Raw genomic sequence first — 18,725 nt, forward strand, 5'->3', positions numbered from 1 at the left:
AAAAAATCTTTTAAAAGGAAGAGAGGGGTGTAAAGATATGCAGGTAAATACAATAAGTGCTTTTCTCTAAATAAGCTGCCAGCATGTTCATTGCTGTATTGCTTTTATTAGTAAAATATTGGAAGCACCTTAAATAGTTTTCATGAGGGAACTAGCTAAATAGTTATTGATATATAAAGGACTGCAATACAACTATTTTTTTTTAAGTAGCTCTATCTGTACTATCATGAAAGATTTCCATTACAGCATTCAGTGAAAAAATTAAGTGACAGAACAACATGTATAAATGTGAAACCATGAATGTAAAAAACAAAAATATATTTGTGTGCTTGAAAGTTTGAAAGGATTTTACCAATATCTGAGAAAGAGATGGATAGAAGGGAATTACTTTTTGCTGTATACCTGTCTATGATATTTGTTTTTACTACAAGTAAGAATCAGATTGTAAAATAAAGAAAAATGTAAACCTAGAAAAAATCTCTAAGTGCACAAAAGATATACATAGGAAAATGGATACTTATATTTTCCAGTATGCTTTTTAAAATCTACTATCTAGAATTTTATATCATGGGACATATTATATATATGTAATTTCAATAAAGTAAATTTTCTAAAAAAAAAAAAAAAAGAGTGCATGCAGAGGGGGCAGAGGGAGAGAAGGAATCTCAAGCAGACTCCATTGAGCGTGGAGCCCAATGCAGAGCTCAATCCAACGACCCCGAGATCATGACCTGAGCCAAAATCAAGAGCTGGACACTGAACAGACTGAGACACCCAGGCACCCCCCAGAGGCAACTTTAGATCCTTATCAGTGACCCTGAGCCAGCATGTATCACCCTCAAAGTCACCCCACCCTGGACTCTGCAAACTGCTTCTCTGTTCACTAGGTGGCTGGGAGCTGAACTCTGTTGCATGAGCTATGGACACGTATACACTCATTCACATGCAGAGACGATCACACTCACAGGCAGACACACATGATCACATACGTACACACACGACCCACATGCTCACTTGGAGATACACGTGTACATGTACACACATGTCCCCATGCACTAACACACAGACACAAACACACGGGTATGTGCATGTTCACGCTCACACACACATGATCAAAGTCACACACACCGGCACCTACTCAGAGGTCTGTCCAGCTCCACAATACAGACAGGAGGGTGGGTCTTGTGGGCATCCTGAAGGCTGCGGAGGCCCCTCCCTCCAGAGCCCAGGCTTTGTTCCCCCATCTGTGCTGCCTTTAATGCTCTCAGGTTTAAACCCCCTTGGCTGGAGGACAGCTGGACAGTCAGTGCTCACTCTCAGGTGAGTCCTTCTGTCCCGGGTGACCCGTTTGGCCGGGTCAATGCCCTCCAGGAGACCCACGCCTGCTGCCTTGGGAAGTTGTTCATTTGGGCTTCACGATGGGAGGAAGCTGAACAATCATAAGAATGCGTTTCTGCAAATTTTGGATTTACCTAAAGACACAAGCATGTGCCTATTAGGCATGGGGGAAATTATCAGCGAATGTTTTAAAAGAACCAATAAAAAGGAAAATATCATTGCTCGTTGTTTTTTATGGATCCTAATGTTTCTTTCTTTTTTGTTTTCTAATGGAAACATCAACAAACTCCCCTCCTAGATGCCGGCCACTAACTGACACAGTCAGCACACGGTAATGCAGGCACGCGGGTACCCGCCTGTCATAATTCATCTTCAAAACTGAAATTGGCCCAACAAAGAGCACAAAATCACTGCAAAGAGCAGATTCAATAAAAAACCGATTTCACTCTCTTTTCCAAAGCAACAAGCCGGGGACGGGAGCTCTTAAGTACATATCAGGTCGCTTCTCCGATTGCCACTCCCACCCCAATTTGATGAATTCTCAGCTATTTACTGAGGACCTACTCCACTGGAATCATTAGTTAGGTACTGGAGGAAAGCAAAGTTTGAGGCAAATTCCCCATGGCCAGGAAGCACAGTCAGGTGGGGAAGGAGATAAGTTACACTGTTATGAAAGCCCCAGAAGAGAGGCAGTGTGGGTGACTCCTGCCAGGGAATCAGGGAGGGCTTTATGGAGGAGGTGGCATTTACACGTGATGGAGAGGCAGGAAGAGGGTGGGCAGGAGCTCAGACTAGCACGGGGGCAGTTTTAGCGGAGTGCAGGGGGTAGTGCGGGAGCGTGCAGAAAGGCAGGTGGAAGGTCCCTGATTGTGGAAGAAGCAGGTGTTGAAATTTGTAGGTGAAACCTGAGCCCCCTTCCCCTCCTACGGTATGGTAGGACAGCAACCTGCCCCCTGCCAGGCCCTGGGTGGTCCAGCTCCCTTGGCTGCAGGCCTGCCCCCAGGAGCCCAGAAGGGCAATGCAAAGGACTCAGCCAATGCTGCTAATCAGAGGAGGCGGGGGCGGGGGGGGGCCTGGGGGGGCTGTCACTGGGGTCACTGCTCACATGGGGCACAGGCCCCACAGTCAACCCCACAGCAGATGGCTCCCGGCGCTTCCAAGGCAAAAGGTTTTGGAGCATTTACTGTTCAGTGATTCTCTCCACCTCTGCTGCTGACATTCCCCTCCTTGAATGTTCAAATGTGCCAGGAAGAGACACTGAAGAGAAATGTTCAGGGGCACAGGAGGGAAATGCTAATGAGAGCCACAAAGCAGAATCCCAGGGAAGGGGAAGTCTCCTGAAGGAGTGGCAACCTGGTTGCTCCCTAACAGGGAAGTCAATTTGGTGACTGGGCAAGAGACTGTCAGAAAAGCGGGGCCCGGGGAACAGAGGCCGGGTGGCAGCCAAGGGTGGTGGGAAGGAGACCCACGCTGGTGCAGGTCTGCTCGCCCGCCGGCCATCCAGACCTCCAAGGGGTATTTGCTAACAGACCGACTGACTGTGGGGAAACTAGGGGTCACAGCTTCTCTGCAGGGGAAGGCAGGTGCTGCTGGGACCTTTCCGTCTCGGAGGATCTTGGCAACATGTGGAATGTGTCCCTCAGGAACGCCCCACCTACACCTGTGGCTCTCACCTTTCTGGGGCAGAAACCCGGACTTGGGGGATCTGGGAGATATTTGCCCTTTCCCTCCCCATGCACATTCCACCTGTTGCCCACTCCGTGTGTCCCCTCTGCTTCTCCTGCGTTTCTCTGCTCCCCCTACCCCACCCAACGACCCCATGGTTTCCTCTGGGACAGACTGAATCTCCAGTTTGGAGGATTCACTGCCTCATTCTAGATCTTATTTCTCAGCCTTCCCCCAGCCCCATGCCCCTCCCAAGACCCCCAGCCCCATCCCCCCACCCCACAGCCCCTTCCCCCAGCCCTTGCCCAGGCACCACAGCCCCTCCCCCCCACCCCACAGCCCTTTTCCCAGGCACCACAGCCCCTCCCCCATCCCCAGAGCCCTTCCCAGGCACCAAAGCCCCACCCCTGGCCCCATGCCCTTCCCAGGCCCTCAGCCCCTCCCCCCACCCCACAGCCCTTCCCCCCAGCCCTTGCCCAGGCACCACAGCCCCTCCACCCCACCCTAAAGCCCTTTCCCAGGCACCACAGCCCCTCCCCCATCCCCAGAGCCCCATGGCCAGGCCCTGCTCCCTCCCTGCCCTTGGGAGGGAGGTGCACCATGGTGGTCCACATGGGTGGACCATGTGACCTGTCTGGGCTAATGAACTATTCTTGATGCAATGCCTCCGGAGGCTTGCCACGTCCTTGTGCCCTGGAGTTGGGCAAGCTTTCATTCCTGGGATCCCCCAAGAAGGTTATGCACCAGGCAGAGGCGTCACTTCAGATATGGCCTCTGCAGAAAGCTGAGGAAAAGACCCAAGTCTATTCAGGAGCCTAAAGAATGCCCCGCTCGCCCGCCCCAGAATGAGGGTAGCCCAGATCAGCTGTAGCGAGGTGAACCCGCAGAGCCCTGGTCATGAGAAGAAATAGCCTTTGTCTCAAGTCACGGAGGGTCGGATGCTTTGTTACATGGCGTGGCTGCTCTGTTTGCGGGCTGGTGCAACCCTGGTCATCCAAGCTCCCCCCCTTCCTCCTTAAGCCCAACTGTCATAGGGATGCTCGCTGTAGCAGGAAAGACTTCCCCATGAGAGAGATTCTGACTTTCTTCCAGAGGCTTATTCCTTAGTTCACGTGCCAACATACGGAGATCCATGCTCAGCCTTAGCAGGGGCGACAAGAGGCAAGAGCGGGGTGGTTCTGCAGGAGGCTGAGACATACGCCCTTTCTTCGAGAGTGAGAGAGCAGGGCCAGAAGCCAGCAATCACATGGCAGGGTACCGGCCAAGTTTCTGACCCAAGAGCAGACCACGGGGAGACAAAGTCATCATTCTGCAGATGCCCGTGTTTCTTCTTAAAGACAAATTATCTCTATTTTTTAAAAAAATCCCCAGTAATTACGAGTATCCCTTCTTCTGCACACACCGCATGAGCCAGTGAGGAACTGGAATGCAACACAGCCTTCCCATATGTCAGTACCAGTTACGCCTTCTTTTAAAGCGTGTTCTGTGCATCCTTCTGGAAGGAGGTGAATGAAATGTTCTTGTAAATGGACAAACGATTCACGGGATCATGACTACTTCTCACCAGCTGCATCAATTCTAGGCAGCGATGGGACTTGGTGAGATATTATTTACAACTTGTTAAAAACACTCCTTGAGACACTTCGGGCCTTGTTTGGTCCTGGTGAGCTCAGCTGCACGTGGCTGGGATGGCAGTCGGCCGAAACTGGTCCTCCCGGCACACCCACGCTGCCTGGGCCCAGAGGAACTGCATGCCGGCATGGGGAGGTTTCTGGAACTCTTTCCTCTGAGAGGGAGGACGGGGAAGCCTGAGACATGCACGGGACTTTACTGGGCCATCAACGAGGCATTCGATCAGGCATCGATCCAAGTGACATTCTGTCTGGTGATGGGGTCACAGCTACACAGGGCAAAGGACAAACACACAGTCCTGCTCTCAGGTTGCCTATGGTCTCACAGAGATACGGTTCCCCGTCTATTAGGTAGTCTTCAGGAAAGAAATGACCTGGCTTGCCTGTCCCTTAATCTCCTCCTCCGTCAAATTATGAAAATGAAAATGGTCATCACATCCCAGGACGGTGGGGACAGCCATGTCAGCCAACACATGTCCACCATACCCCCTTGTTCCCTGAGAGGACCCTGAGCTTGTTGGGGCGGCCATGCTTCCTGATGATGGCTCACCTTCTCAGGCTCCCTGCGGCCACGTGGGCCACGCGCCCCGGTTCCTGTCCGTGAGCACAGATAGAAATTTTGGTGAGCGCATTCCTTTCTGAGTAAAAGGACAAAGTTTCGCGAGAGACGCTGCTCATTTGCCTTCTCTCCAGAAACACCTGAATGGAACCTCTGACCACGTGGGACCAAGGGGACAGTGACGGGCTGGAGGGGCCTTGGGCTCCGGACGTGCTCCTGGGCACCTGTCAGCCGTGTTCTACTTAGTTCCAGACAGCTCTTGCTTCAGCAGCTGTCTCACGGGTGAACGTGCTCTGGACAGTGTGAGCCCACAGACTGCAAGGTGTGCAGGAAGTACTCCTTGGGGCCGCACTGTGTGGTTACTAATGCCGTGAGCACCCAGGACGGTGGCGTGGTGAGCGGGTGCGGACGCCAGATGCTTCACGGGGTCTGCAGTCCCAGCCAGTGCCACGGGCTCTGAGCCTCAGAGGTCTTTCCAGGCGGACCCCTCTGCTCCTCCCAGCTGTCCTGCCCTCCACGGGGCTTCTACATTGGCCGTTCCAGGAGGATCCAAGCCGGAGCCCTGGCTTCCGTCCTGCACGAATCGTCCGCCTCGCTTATTTCCAATGGGGGTCTGCTCCCAGCTCACTCCCAGATGAGAACCTCCCGGAGGGACCCCTCACCATCAGTAGCCCCTTGACGTTCCCGTCCTTCGGGCCCGAGTGCCGACACTGCCACGGACATTTCAGCAAGGCCTGGGGAGACACAAAACATACCTCACTTTCAAAAATTCAATCCTAAGAAAAAAAAAAGAACCATGCAATGTTTGCTTTTTTACTGTGATATATTCTTGTTAACTTCAATATAAAAATGTTTTAACTTCCCTGCTGATGGAAAGAATTAATTGTATTCGAGGAAGATGCTGGGTGTTCAGCCGCAGTTTTGCGCGCCCCCTCAGAGGGCGTTCGGGAGCTCCCTGTCCTGTCGTCCATGGGACGTGGGTGCCCTCCTGTGACCCCTTGTTCCACACACCGTCCCGTCCTCATGGAGCGTCGTACCTCCCTGGCCACTGGCAAACTCCCGGGTGTGCTCCCGTCTGAGAGAGCCCAGCAGGCCGGCTGTGCTAACCGCTTCGGCCTCTGGTCCCACCACACACCTGTCAAGCACAGGGAACATTCTGTTCATCGTGGAAGGCTTCCAGTTACTCGTGTGTGACCAACGATCCCCACACCTAGAGACCCCTCCTCCCGAGGGGGACAGGTGCCCCAGGAGCAAGCGGGCACCAGCTGCCTGGACGCGCCTCGGTACCACAAGCGGGGAGGCGTGAGGACAAAGAGAGCGTCTGAGAACGGATGTGCCGGCCGGTGACGTCCCCACGCACCCTCGCAAGCCGTCTCTGCCCCGCACCCGAGTGTGGAGGTTGAGGCTGGGGCAGGAGGGCAGGGAGGGACCTGCTTGCTGCTGGGAGGGACCCGGCACGGAGGGACCCGTCTCCCGCTCCCCGTCCCTGGTATTTCTTATCCCCAACCCCACACGGGAAACAGAGTGCTTGGTGTTCATTCTGAGCGCAGGTCAGTGGTCTGTACAGGAAACCGGGATGGGCTCTGGTGTTGGCCACATCCCCCCAGAGCCACTTCTGTGTCTCCCACTCTCAGGGGCCCAGCAGAACAAGGGGGGCTCTAGGTGTCTCCCCCAAGCCCCTCCCCTCGGCCCTCTGGAGGGGCAGGCTGCCCTCCGGGATCTGTCCATGGCTGTGGGCTAAGTGTCCGAGGTCTAACAGCCCCTCGTCTGCCATTAAGAGCTCCGTTATGGGAGCCTTCATAGCAGGTGTCATTGAACAGACATTAAGACCCAACTGGCCATGGTTAAGGGGACCATTAGCACATGCCTGATGTTTGCCCTGACAAAGGGTGACCCAGCCAAGCACTCATGTGATAATGGGCTGGGAAACACTCCCTGGGGCGAAGAAACAGGATGGGGGGGGCCGGAAGGGCACGCCCTGCCTGGGGCCCTCAGAGCATCTGAGGACTCTAAGTCAGCCTCGCCCTGGCCTCCCTGGGTCTCTGGCGCTCGACCAAGGAGGTGGGGACCGCTGCCTGCCCCACCAGCCAGAGCATGCTCCGGGGAAGCCTGCCTTGTGACGGCAGGACAAAGGGTCACGCTGCCTCAGTTTCCCCTGAGCTGACGGGTCTTTGGGAGCCGAGACCAGCGTCAAAGCGAGCTGAGCTCATTTATGCTTCTGTGGGTCTGAAGGGGGCAGGCCCGTCAGGGCACCGACACCCCACCTCCAGCAGAACTGTGCATCCGCATAGGTGGCCGGCCCCACCAACCCACTCTCCCACCTGCAGCCTTCCATGACCAGGAGGCGGCGCAGTGTGGGGTGCAGATGGGCGCTTTGGGTTCAGGTCTCCCTGGGTTCGACGCCCAGCTCTGCCCCCTGCGAGTCAGGCTCCTCTTTTCTGTTCCCTTGGGGCGCTGCGCATACCATCCCTCTGGCCGCCCAGTTCCCTCTGCTCTGTGTTCATGCCTGCACCTGCTGGAGAGTGGAGAGCCCAGGGTCTCCTGGACCCTGCCACTCCCCAAGGGAGCAGACACCCCCTAAATCACGTTCCATCCATGAAGGTCCTTCCCCTGGGCCACGCCCGATGGCGAGCACAGCCGGAGACTATCCGCAAAGCCACCAACCTGCCCGCTGACCAGACCTTGAGCCCCCACCTGCGTACCCAGCCCCGGCCATGCGCTCAGCTCACTCCTGCCATGCTTTCTGCTCCCAGCGCCCCAGGTACCACTTCCTCCTACCTGCTCCTCCTCCTCCCCTTTCTGAGCCCTTCCCTGCCCCCACCCTGCCTCCTCCCAGGCGGTCCCTCCCCCTGAACCTATGGCTCCCCATAGCCTCTATGTCCCTCAGCCTGTAGGCCCCTTCTGCGGGGCACGTGCCTTCAGGAACCTGCCTCGGGCAGCCGGGTCCTCCTCCTCCTCTCTCTCTGCCATGTGCTGTGGTGACCAGCAGTGTATGTGAACGTGCTCTTGCCAGACTCATCCCAGCCCTAACTGAACGTCAGGTGCACTCTACCCGCCCGCTGAGCCAGTCCCAGGGCTGCGCCCTGCCGAAGGGGTGGGAAGGTCAGCACACCTCGTGCCGGGCCTGTAACCTTGCACACTTAGCCCCCAGCCACGGACAGCCTATACTCCCCCTGCCTGGAGTGCAGGGTACTCCCACGGGCCGCGGCCAGCCAAGCCCGCAGTGTTTCCCGTGGGTCATCCAGCCCCTCTCACGTGCACAAGTGCCTCCTCTAAGATTTCTCGTTCCCCGTGAGTGGTGGCGCTTTTACTCTTAGGACCGCGCTCACTGCGTCAGACATCGCGGTCCGGAAGGGGCTGAACAGTGGCTGCTAGAGAGGCACGTCTGCGTTCGCGACTCTGCAACCTGTGGCGGATACCTTTAACGGGTCTTGCCTAATGTAAATAAACGAAGGATCTCAACATGAGACGGTCCTGGATCATCCCCCAACCCAGACACAAGCGTCCTTTCCAGATACACACACACAGGACAGGACACACGGACACAGAGACAGATGGAGGGACGCAGCCATAACCACGGACCCTGGGGCCACAGCGGCTGTGCAGGGCCAGACAGACCCTGCCTCAGAGCCTGGCCTGAGTGGCTGCTGTGGCCTCGCCTCGCGCATGGACATACGGCCCCCCCGGACACTGATTCCGGATGCCCCACGGACACTTAAGGGGCAGCGGGCAGCTTGTTAGAGTCTCGTGGGTACTGAGGGGCTGAGTCCCAGCCTCCCCGTGAAATGGGGGGGGTAGTTGGTAAAAACAACCGTTTGCCCCTTGGGTTGCTCTGGACTTAAGGGTGTAGAAGAATGGACCCATGGACAGCAGGGAGGGCCCACGTGGGACACAGCATGTGCGTGGAAGGCACCTGCTGTAACAGTCCGTCTGCGGGGTCCCCAGCTCAAGCGCTCTGGTCTCCGGGGTCTCCGGGCTCACACGCTCTGGTCTGAGGGATTCCCCTTCTCATGCACTGTGGTCTGCAGGTTCACCCAGTCTCGTGCTCTTGTCTGTGAGGTCTCCCGCTCATGCACTCTGGTGTGCGGGGTATCCTGGGCTCCCGGTCTCTGGTCTGTAGGGACCCTGGCTCACCCGTACTGATCTGCAGAGTCCTCTGCTCATGAGCCCTGGTCTAGTGGGTCCACTGCTCACATGATCGAGTCTGTAAGGTCTCCGGCTCGTAAGCTCTGGTCCGCGAGGTCTCCCCGACTCTGCACTCTGGTCTGCGGAATTTCCGTGGCTCATGCGCTCTGGTCTGTGGGGTCTCCCCCTCACGCACCCTGGTCTGCAGCACCTCCCTGCCTTGGGCGCTCTGGACTGTGGGGTCCCCTGCTCACGAACCCTGGTCTGTGGGGGTCTCCTGCTAACGCACTCTCATCTGTGGGGTCTCCCCAGCTCTCGTGCTCTAGTCTGGGGGGTCTCCCCAGCTCTACACTCTGGTCTATGGGGTCTCCCCAGCTCATAAGCTCTAGTCGGCAGGGTCTCCCCAGCTCACTCACTCTGGTCTGCGGGGTCTGCCCCTCATACACTCTGTGTCCACCCCGCCACACAGCATGTGTTTCCCAGCCACCACACTGCTGACACTCCCTGCTGAGAGGCTGTCCTGGGCTCTGTAAGATTTGAGTGGTGTCCTTCCACTGCATTCGCCCCGGCTTGGCTCCCTGTCATGCGGAACGACCCTGGCTCACTCTGGCCCAGGTTGGGAGACACCGCTGCCCTGGTGGAGAATAGCCTACTAGGTGGAGGGGCCAGGACTTCAGAACCTGGTGCTCCTGAGTGCAGTGGGCTTGAGATGCAGGCAGGGGTGCCGGGTGGAGCACTGGAGCCAGCAGATGGTTAGCAAAGGCCCTGGGGTGGGCAGGCCATGCAGGCGGTACACAGACAGGGACCCGGATCGCCCTGGACAGTGGCACCAGCTGCACGGTGACTGCAGGTGCTTCGTGAAGCTGCGATGTGACGGGAGCCATCTGCCCGTCACGGGGTTGGCTGCCCCGTGGCTGTTCCTGCTGTTCCAGCCAGCTGAGTAAACCCTTAATGGGATGCGGGACAAAACATCTCTTCACGGGGCTGCAAAGCCTCCCAATCAACTCTTCAAATAAGAGTCACACGCCCAGGATGGGGGTGGGAGTGTGCAGTGTGATTTGGAGCAGTGTCTCTGCCAGGGCTGAGATTTCTGTCGTGGTGATAGAGGTTCCTAAAGACCCGGGTCCCCCCGGCCTGGGATGACGATACTAGCTGTTTACAGACAAAGCTGAATTGGAAAAAGAGAGACCACGCTTGGGGAATGTCACTTCATTTTCCTTTCCTGTGACTGCGGTCCAATCCACGGCGGTGCCAGCCCCTCCCCGCGGAGCTCCAGGGTGGCCCTTTCCCCCTCACCTGTCCTCTGCCTAGAAACTGAGGGGAAGAAGCACGAAGTCCCTCAGACTCTGGAGGTCTGAGCCCATGCGACTCTGCCCTTTGCTGCTGTGTGACTTCAGGCCATGCGAGCCTGGCCCACCTTTCTGAACAGGACAAGGGTGGCCACGATGATACCACGCCTGCTTACTAGTGGCTTATTCCAGAGCCCACAGGAGTCACGATAGCACTCTGAGGGCGTGTTCTTACTACTCCCATCTTACAAAAGAGAGAGAGGCTTCGAGAGGTCAGACAGTTTGCCAAGGCCAAGCACCTCATCAGGGCCACCCTGTGTGGTTGTTCCGGTTGTGTACTGCAAAAAGGAGCTCCACCTAGGGCGACAGTTACACTGCCGATGAATGCTGACGTCCAAGACAGCATGAAGAGGGCACAGGGCTCCCAGCGTGGCACTGGGCATGTCCGAGAACGATTTCCTTCATGACCCACCCACACGCCCATGCCCGGATCCCCATGCAGGAGCACAGGAGCTCACGCTCCCTCTTGGCCTGACACCTGCTGTGGAGCAGACCCTGAGTCAGCTCTGGCTGCCTGGCTGGAGGATGGAGCAGGTGCATGCTGGTGTCCATGAGACTGGGAGCCCAAGGGAACAGCAGGTGGACGTGGGGCACCAAGCAGGACCCTGCCCAAGGACCAGGACCACAAACACTGCTCTCTAGCAGTCGGGAGGGTAGACATCCCAAGGCAACCTTGCTGGCTGGACCCAGGAATCACAGGGCTAGCCTCCCTGGCCTGACCTGTTTCATGCCTTTTCCAACCTGCCCTTCTGCGCCCCAGGATCTCAGGATGGCCCAAAGACAGAAGGGAGCCTCACATGAGGCCTGTCCTCCAGGGCCCGGGTGGGTCCCACCTGCTTGCTCAGTGAGGAGCATGGGAGGGGCGTCAGCTCTCACCAGGCCTCGAGATTTCTGTAGGTGGATGTGTCCCTAAATGTTCCCTGACTCCTGCCCAACATGTTCCTCTGGTGCTTCAGCAACCCCTCCGAACCGCCCTCCAGCAAGCATGTCGGGCTCCAACTGCAGCACGATGTGCGAGTTCTCCACACACCATGCTGCACCACACGGGACGGGGACTTCATGCCAGCGGCCTCTGTCAGTACTGTGCACGACACACTCTTCCCTTTGTACGACTGCCACTGATGATGAAGTCCTTGAGACTGTGCTAGGGTCACCTCCACCAGGAAGCCCTCTCTGATTACTCAGGAGTCGCCCTGAAGATTCTCACCCTCTCTATGTCACATGGCAGTCCTCAGCTCCGTGGCCTGTGCCCAGGGGCCTGCACTCCCCTCTGTCATGACGTGTACCACTCTTGGTGCTCACCTTCTCCACCAGAATTTGATCTTTTCCACGCTGTGGACTCTATCAGCAGGGACTTGACCAACTGAGAAAAGCTTTCTCAAGGTCTGGTGTGGACCAGAGCCAGGGACTCACAAGTCCTTGTGACTCTGCTAAGTCGGGAGCTCCTCACCAGGCCACCGCCAGCAATGTCCGAGGCTCCCCATCCCCCGCACCTCTGGCCCCCCTTCTGGTCCTGAGCTTATCTGGGACAGGGCAGCTCCTCACAGACGTGCTCTCAAACCCTCCAGCAGGCGCCGAATGCTACCCATTCTTCCCAGGGATACCGTGAGCGTTCCTGTGCCAGGACGGAGCATGCGAGAATCTGATGTGACACGCTCGCCATCCTCAGAGAAGGTTCTGACCAGTGAGGAATGGGCTGCAAGGCAAACCACTGGAACAAGACGTGTTTGCATTGGGTCGAGCAAAGCGCTGTGCAACGCGGTCCTGAGACGGGCTGGCCCTACATGGAGGAGAAGGGGTTGGCTCTGGCCGAGAACAGCGCACGCGAGTTTGGTCCCAAACTGCACAGCACCAGAGCGCCTGACCAGCCCTCCATGCGTCACGCAGGATGCAGGGAAGAGGGATATCCAGAAGAGCCCAGCCCTGGAAGAAAGGCATCTTCACCGCCTGGACAAGGGACCTAGAATTTGCCCTGCATGCGACAGGTGCCAGGACAGTCCCGTACTTCATAGAGACACCACCTTCTTGGGACCTGAGCCAGCGCCCCAGCAGCTGATGCCTTGCTGGCTCTGAGCTCCTCCGGCAGCAGAAAGGACAGACAACCAGGAAGGCCCAGGAGGTGGGAGACCGGGGGCAGCTGTCCTTCTGATGGGGATGTCCTCTTCTTGGCCAGAACCTTCTGCAGCCCTCAAAGCAGGAGCTCATCAAGGAACAGACAGAGTGACCGGGCCATGGACACCTCCTGGATCCTGGGAGCATGCTCAGGTCCGGGCGAGATGGCGCAGAGGTCAGAGAGAACATGGCCTCACTGGGTCGAGGATGCGGCCCTTCCTTCCAAGGAAGCCTCGGTCTCCACATCCAAACCATCTGAACAGCTTCCCAGGCTTGTGGTCGGGATGCAGCCCTCGAGCACGGAGGGAGGGACGAAGGAATCAGATGCTGCCAGGCCTCTCCCCCAGCACCATGCACGCCATCCCCAGGACCGACCGGGGAGCCCCAGGCCAGGGCAAGCTCCTGCCCTGGACATGAGGACCTGGGCCCAGCCCTGGGGAAGCAGGACGGAGAGGAAGACTACGTTCTTGGTGCTGGTCCTGCCGGCCTGCTGGTCATCCCCTCAGGACCAAGGGGCAAGAAAGAGCAAAAGACAGAGTTCTCATCCCCAGGGATTCTCAGTCCACACAGCAAGAAAGACCCAAAGGAGCACCCCAGCTCATGGCCCCAAAGCCACTGGAATGTCACAGTGTCTAGCCCCTCCTTGGTTCTCCTGCACGAGTGGGAGACACAGCTCCTCTGAGAGACCCCCCGCGTCCATGGCGATGCTCCCTTCCCGCATCCATGGCGACGCTCCCTTGCCTGTGATCCTCCACACCCGTCTGAGCTGGGCCTGCAGCCCAAACCATGCAAAGATCAGCTTTTTCTCAAAACAAGGAGTTCCCTGAGGCCGGTGGCTTTGTCAAGCCCCAGGCATGGCCTGCAGCAGGTGCACAGTCCCTAGTCCTGAACTGCAGAAACACGTGCCATTAGGCCACCATAGAAGCTCATGCGGTGGGTGCGCCACCTGCCCTAGATCCTTCCAAGCTGCTCTCTGAGATGCAGGACCTTAGCACCTGGATGAGCAAAGATCACTGACAGTCTTTGCCCAATGGAGGACCCTCCTTTCTCAGGGAAGTAGGTCCTTGGTGGCCAGTCACATCCCCTGGTCAAACCATGGGGCAACCGCTCCCTGAGCACAGCTGATGCACCCCCACCCCCACCAGGCACCCTGGAGTGTAGGACATGTACGGGCTGGGGCGAGCCTCCAGCGCTGGAGGCCAGTGGGTGACCAGCACACAAAGGCTCTGGGGGCGTCCAGGAGTGGGCAGCCCACAAGAACCATTCCCCCGGTCTCATGGAAACTGTCCACGTGGCGGAGAACCTCGTGAGGCCAGCCCGTGATGGTCCGCCAGCGAAGGAATTAGTTTAAGTCTGATGTCTGCTCTTCATTCCAGGAGACGGAAACTGGGACCGCACGGTGGAAAGCTATTTCTGAACACTCAGAGTGGATGGTGGCTTCCAGTCCACTGCCATCCACGTCACCCTGAGGTCACGGTCAGCACCGAGACGCACTGCTCACAGCCCGTCTCCCTCTTGAACTAGAGGCAGGCTCTCATGCCTCTAACGGGTTTCCCGCGGCCACCGGGAAAAGTCACCACACGCTCTCTTGTAGCTCTGGAGTCACGAGGTCTAAATTCGGGGCCGTGCTCCCCAGACAAGTGTGTTCTCTTGTCTCCGAGGAGTCCAGACACAACTGTGCCCTTGCCCCTTGGGCCCTCCTCCACCTCCAGCAGCGCCTGCAATCCTCTACCTGCTTCCCTCGCTCCCGGTCTGTCTCTTCCACACACAAGCCCACACACAGCAACATATACACGTGTGCACACACATGCCTCTGCTTCCCTTGTCTCACCTCATCTGAGGCAGACCCACCTGCCCCCACGTAGGAAGCTCCTCACACGGAGCTGGTGTGTGGCCCAACAATCCAGGATCACCCCACCCCCAGTGAGAACCTTGAACCAGTCACATCGGCGAAGCCCCTCCTGCAAGGGGATGTCACACATTCCCAGCTTGGGGGCAGCAGGACGTGGCATCTTCTGGAGGCCGGGACCCCACCTGGCCCAAGCCCCGGCCAGCTCCTCAGGTGCAGCTTCTAAAGCCCCTCGGGCCTTGGCCTGACCACCCCCCACCCCAGACAGAAGCCTATCTGTGTGGCTCTGAGCAGTGTGCCACCCCCGCCGCCCGGCCCTCAGTTTCCCGTGTGTGCAGGGCCATGGGCTTCCAGTTCTGCCATCCAGCCGCAAGACCGCTTGGCACATAGGCTGAGCAGGGAGGGCCCGGCCGTTCGCTAGCAGCACGGCAGTGAGGACACCTGTGTCCAGAGAGAGAAGCCACTCACCTAGGACCCAGTCATGGAACGTGAAGAAGTCCCTCAGCTTGCGTGTTCTAATTGAATCAGCACAGATTTAACTCGGGTGTGACGTTCAGAACATGACCCATAAAAACATCCACCAGTGCTGCTCTACGGGGCCTCCCGGAGGAAAGATGCCCTCGGGGGGTTCAGGAAAGGGCCACCTGGCTGGGGCTGTTAGCCGGAGGCTGGGAAGGGCTGGCGGGAAGCGTGTGAGGAAGGATCTACGACAGGCCAGAAGATGTCACCCTCCCACCTGGACGTCCCGAAGCAGAGGACGGGGTGTAGCGAGGGTGACCAAGCTGGCCACGGGTCTGAGGCTCAGTGTTCTTGGCTCCAAGATGCCTGTGCCCCTCAGCATGGCTCTGAGATGGGTTGAAGGCAAACCCCTCGTGCTGATCGGCCAGCAACAACCTCCAACGACAAGTGTCCACTAGACCTCCTGACCTCCGTCTGACCAGCCTTCGCCCAACCCCAGAAACACTCTTACTGGTTCCCACTCTGCTAGTGAGGAAAAAGCCCTCCTAATAAAAGCTCCTCACTAATAACAAGAATCCTCTCTTGTGGAAATTTGGCACACATTCTTCAACAACAAAAAGGAAAACAGGATGTATGCTTTGCAGCACTTACCAGCCCTGAGAAGGAGACGTGGTAGACTCTGACTCATTTTTCCAACCACGCTGGGGAACGGAGATGCTGTCAATGTGAGCGTGAAGGAGCTGTGGGGACAGAAGTTAGAGATGAAGTCCGTGAGAGTCTAACAGATGTTATTTTTGGAACTGGATGTGGGGCAGCAGATAGAACCGTCCCTGCTGGGGCTGTGAAGGTCACACCTGTGCTAGGACACCAGGGGCCCCAGTGTCAGAAGCAGAGCTTCCAAGGGCCAGGACCTCCCCATCCCTCACATGGAGGATTTCCTCTAAGAACACCTCCATCCTCACATGAGGGTCCATGTCCACACAGGACGGATGAGAAAGGCTGACACAGAGAGGAGCTTGTGGGAATGGGGACAGAGGTTCAAGCCACCGGCCAAACGTGGCACGTAGCCACCAGGTAAAGCGGCGTGTGGTGCCAGGAAGGTGCCATCAGACGTCCTGGCAGAGAGGATTGGAGAGACCACCTCCCCTGCGGACGCAGGGTGTGGGCAGGAGGCCAGGGTCACCTGTGTACTGGACTTCCAACTCCTGAGGGCTGGCTACAATCTGTCTTGTCCATGCCTCTGTGCCCCATGCAGAGAAACGGGCCCAGCAGAGAGCAGGTCCTCACAACATGGTAGCTGGCTGAAGGAACCATGAATGAGTGAGTTCCTAAGCACACGGCGCTGAACCAGCTCAGAGCTGGGCCCTCGGGACTCCAGCGCACTCTGCTGGGGGATCACCCAAGCCAGGCCGCCTCGAGGACCCCCCCAACCAGCTGCCCTCTACGCAGACTCCTCTGGCTTCTCTGGGACTCCTTTACTCAGCCCTCCCTGATGGCCGGCTGGCCACGAGGTGGGACACAACCCAATGCAGGGGCTCCCGGGGTTCCCCGGACGGCTCCCTCCCAGCCCCGCAGACTTTTGGCCACCAAGCCCTCCTCATTCCACCTTCCATCCTCCTTCTGCCTTACAGCTAGCTCCCTCCGTCTCGGCCGGGCCTGCATCCTGCCCTGCGTCCTGGCCCTCTGGCCAGGGGGCCCGACCCGCCTCTGCTGCACTAACAAGCAAGCCCCATTCCAGAGCCTGTGGTACCATCACTGTCACCCGAGGCAACCACAGTACGGCCACTCTCCCAACACAGGGCCCAGCATTCAGGGAGGGGAAGTCCCGTCTGAGATACTGCGTTTTCACGGTAGAAAGAGAAGCCAAGCCAGGAGTGGAAAAACTCAGTGCCTCCGGGATGGTGCCATAGCTGGTCCCCAAGTGTCTGATGCCCCTCCCTCCATAAGACGGAGTTAAGGGCCCCACTCTAGGTGAGTGGGACTGCGGGCCCGCTGCAGCCAGCAAATGTCTGCCCGGGTTTCCTGGGATCCCTAGGGTGTGGCTGCAGGGTCCCCAGGCAGCGTGCTGGCCTCCACCTGTGCCCACAGGGCTCTATCTCCACCGTCTGGGTGACCTGGACATCCACCACGGGAGGATGGGGTGCAGGGCATTGCCTGAACCCTACACCAGCAACGGGCGCAGAAATGTGTGCAGAGAGGCGGGACAGCAGGCCTGCGGCGAGGTTGGGAAATACGGCTCACCCCCCAGTAGACTGCCGCCTGGGAGTGGAAGACCGGGATCTAGGTGATGCCTGTGTCCCCAGCAGAGGGGGGCTCCCCAACGACCCCTTCAGTCTCCCCTCACAGCACCCCTTCCCCTGCCTCTCACCTCAGGACACACAGTCAACCTGCCAGATCAGGTACATAGACTTATCACAAACCCATGTCAAAGGCAGCACACCTTCCCTGTAAAACCTGCTGTGGCTCCCCGTTCCAGTCGCCCAATGCGGCTCCAGCATCTGGGGGCTAGGAACCAAAGGCTCAGGTCATCTCCCGTGAGTGTGGATTGACGGTGCAGGGACACATGCACAGCGGCCCTCTGCTGGCCGGCAGGGGTCGGGAGCTCTCCTACACGCTGGGCAGACATCCAGCAGGCAGAGCCTGCTGTCTGTCCTCCCCGAGGGCCTCTCTTTACAGGTGGCCCCTCCCCCCAGCAGCATGGGGGCAGGATTGCAGGGAAGTGGGAGCATGGGATGGACCCTCAGGGGTCAGCCCTGAACAACACAGTGTCACTTCTGGCACATTCTTCACATCCAAAAAGACCGCAGGGCAGTCAAGTGCTACAGGAGGGGATGAGATCTGTCCTCGGTCGGGCAGGAGGAACAGCGTGTGCCTTTGTGGAGGGGGGACTCCCTGGGATCCATGCTGGGATGCTGCATCTCATCACAAGCTGAGAACAGGGTGCTCGGTATCCACACACTACAGAGATGCCTTGGGTCATCTCAGGAGGGTCTACATAGGGTTGACCCCAAAGTCACACACTCCGGAGGTCTGCCCAGGGAGACTTGGGATGGTGAGACGAGGTCCCATAGGCACAGACCATGAGCAGGTGCAGGGAGAACTCCATGGGGAAGGAGGACCCCCAGGTCTGGGTGGAAACTGACACCTGGCTGCACTGGCTGGTGCGGGCAGACAGACGGACCAGAAGGAGGAACAACTGGTGAGTGATGCCTGGTGCCCACAGGAGGGGAGTCTCTAGAAAGAGCCATCAAGGGCCACAAAGAGCTCAAGGGCACTGAGAACAGATGACTCCACAGTGTCCGTGGGTTGGCACTCCCACATCCTCCCAGGGCAACACCTCCCAGGAGAATTTCGGAGCCATGGGGGCTGGAAGCACACTGCGGCGGGTCAAAGAGGGAGCTAAGAGTGAGGAGAGAGACTCGGTTCTGTCCCGGGCTGGCCGAGGAGGACCGCTGTGGAGGAACCTGTCCTCACACCCCGTGACTCTTGCCGTTCTGGGACGCCAGGAGCTTCATAAGCCTGAGAGCGGCACATCCATGGGCCAAGAAATGTGTGGGCCAAACCTCACAGCCCCTAAGGCCCGCCGCCATGACCCTCGCCCAGGGCACACCTGCCCCGGGCGATGGCCCACAAGCCTC

General features: G+C 57.9%; 1 protein-coding gene across 1 annotated transcript in view; it reads right to left on the reverse strand.

Moving 5' to 3' along the window:
* Positions 1–5,682: 5,682 nt before the first annotated feature.
* LOC309858030 (uncharacterized protein) overlaps positions 5,683–18,725 on the reverse strand; it is a gene marked incomplete at its 5' end in the record, with an annotated part of 35,896 nt that continues 22,853 nt past the window's right edge. Inside the window, 3 exons of the mRNA XM_082750727.1 lie at positions 5,683–5,927; positions 6,231–6,328; positions 15,739–15,827. Of these exons, the coding sequence (XP_082606853.1) occupies positions 5,818–5,927; positions 6,231–6,328; positions 15,739–15,827 (297 nt within the window). The 3' untranslated portion in view covers positions 5,683–5,817. The remainder of the gene's footprint in view (positions 5,928–6,230; positions 6,329–15,738; positions 15,828–18,725) is intronic.

This window comes from Mustela nivalis (assembly GCF_964662115.1).
Source record: "Mustela nivalis genome assembly, contig: HAP1_SCAFFOLD_1769, whole genome shotgun sequence".
NCBI classification, from domain to species: domain Eukaryota; kingdom Metazoa; phylum Chordata; class Mammalia; order Carnivora; family Mustelidae; genus Mustela; species Mustela nivalis.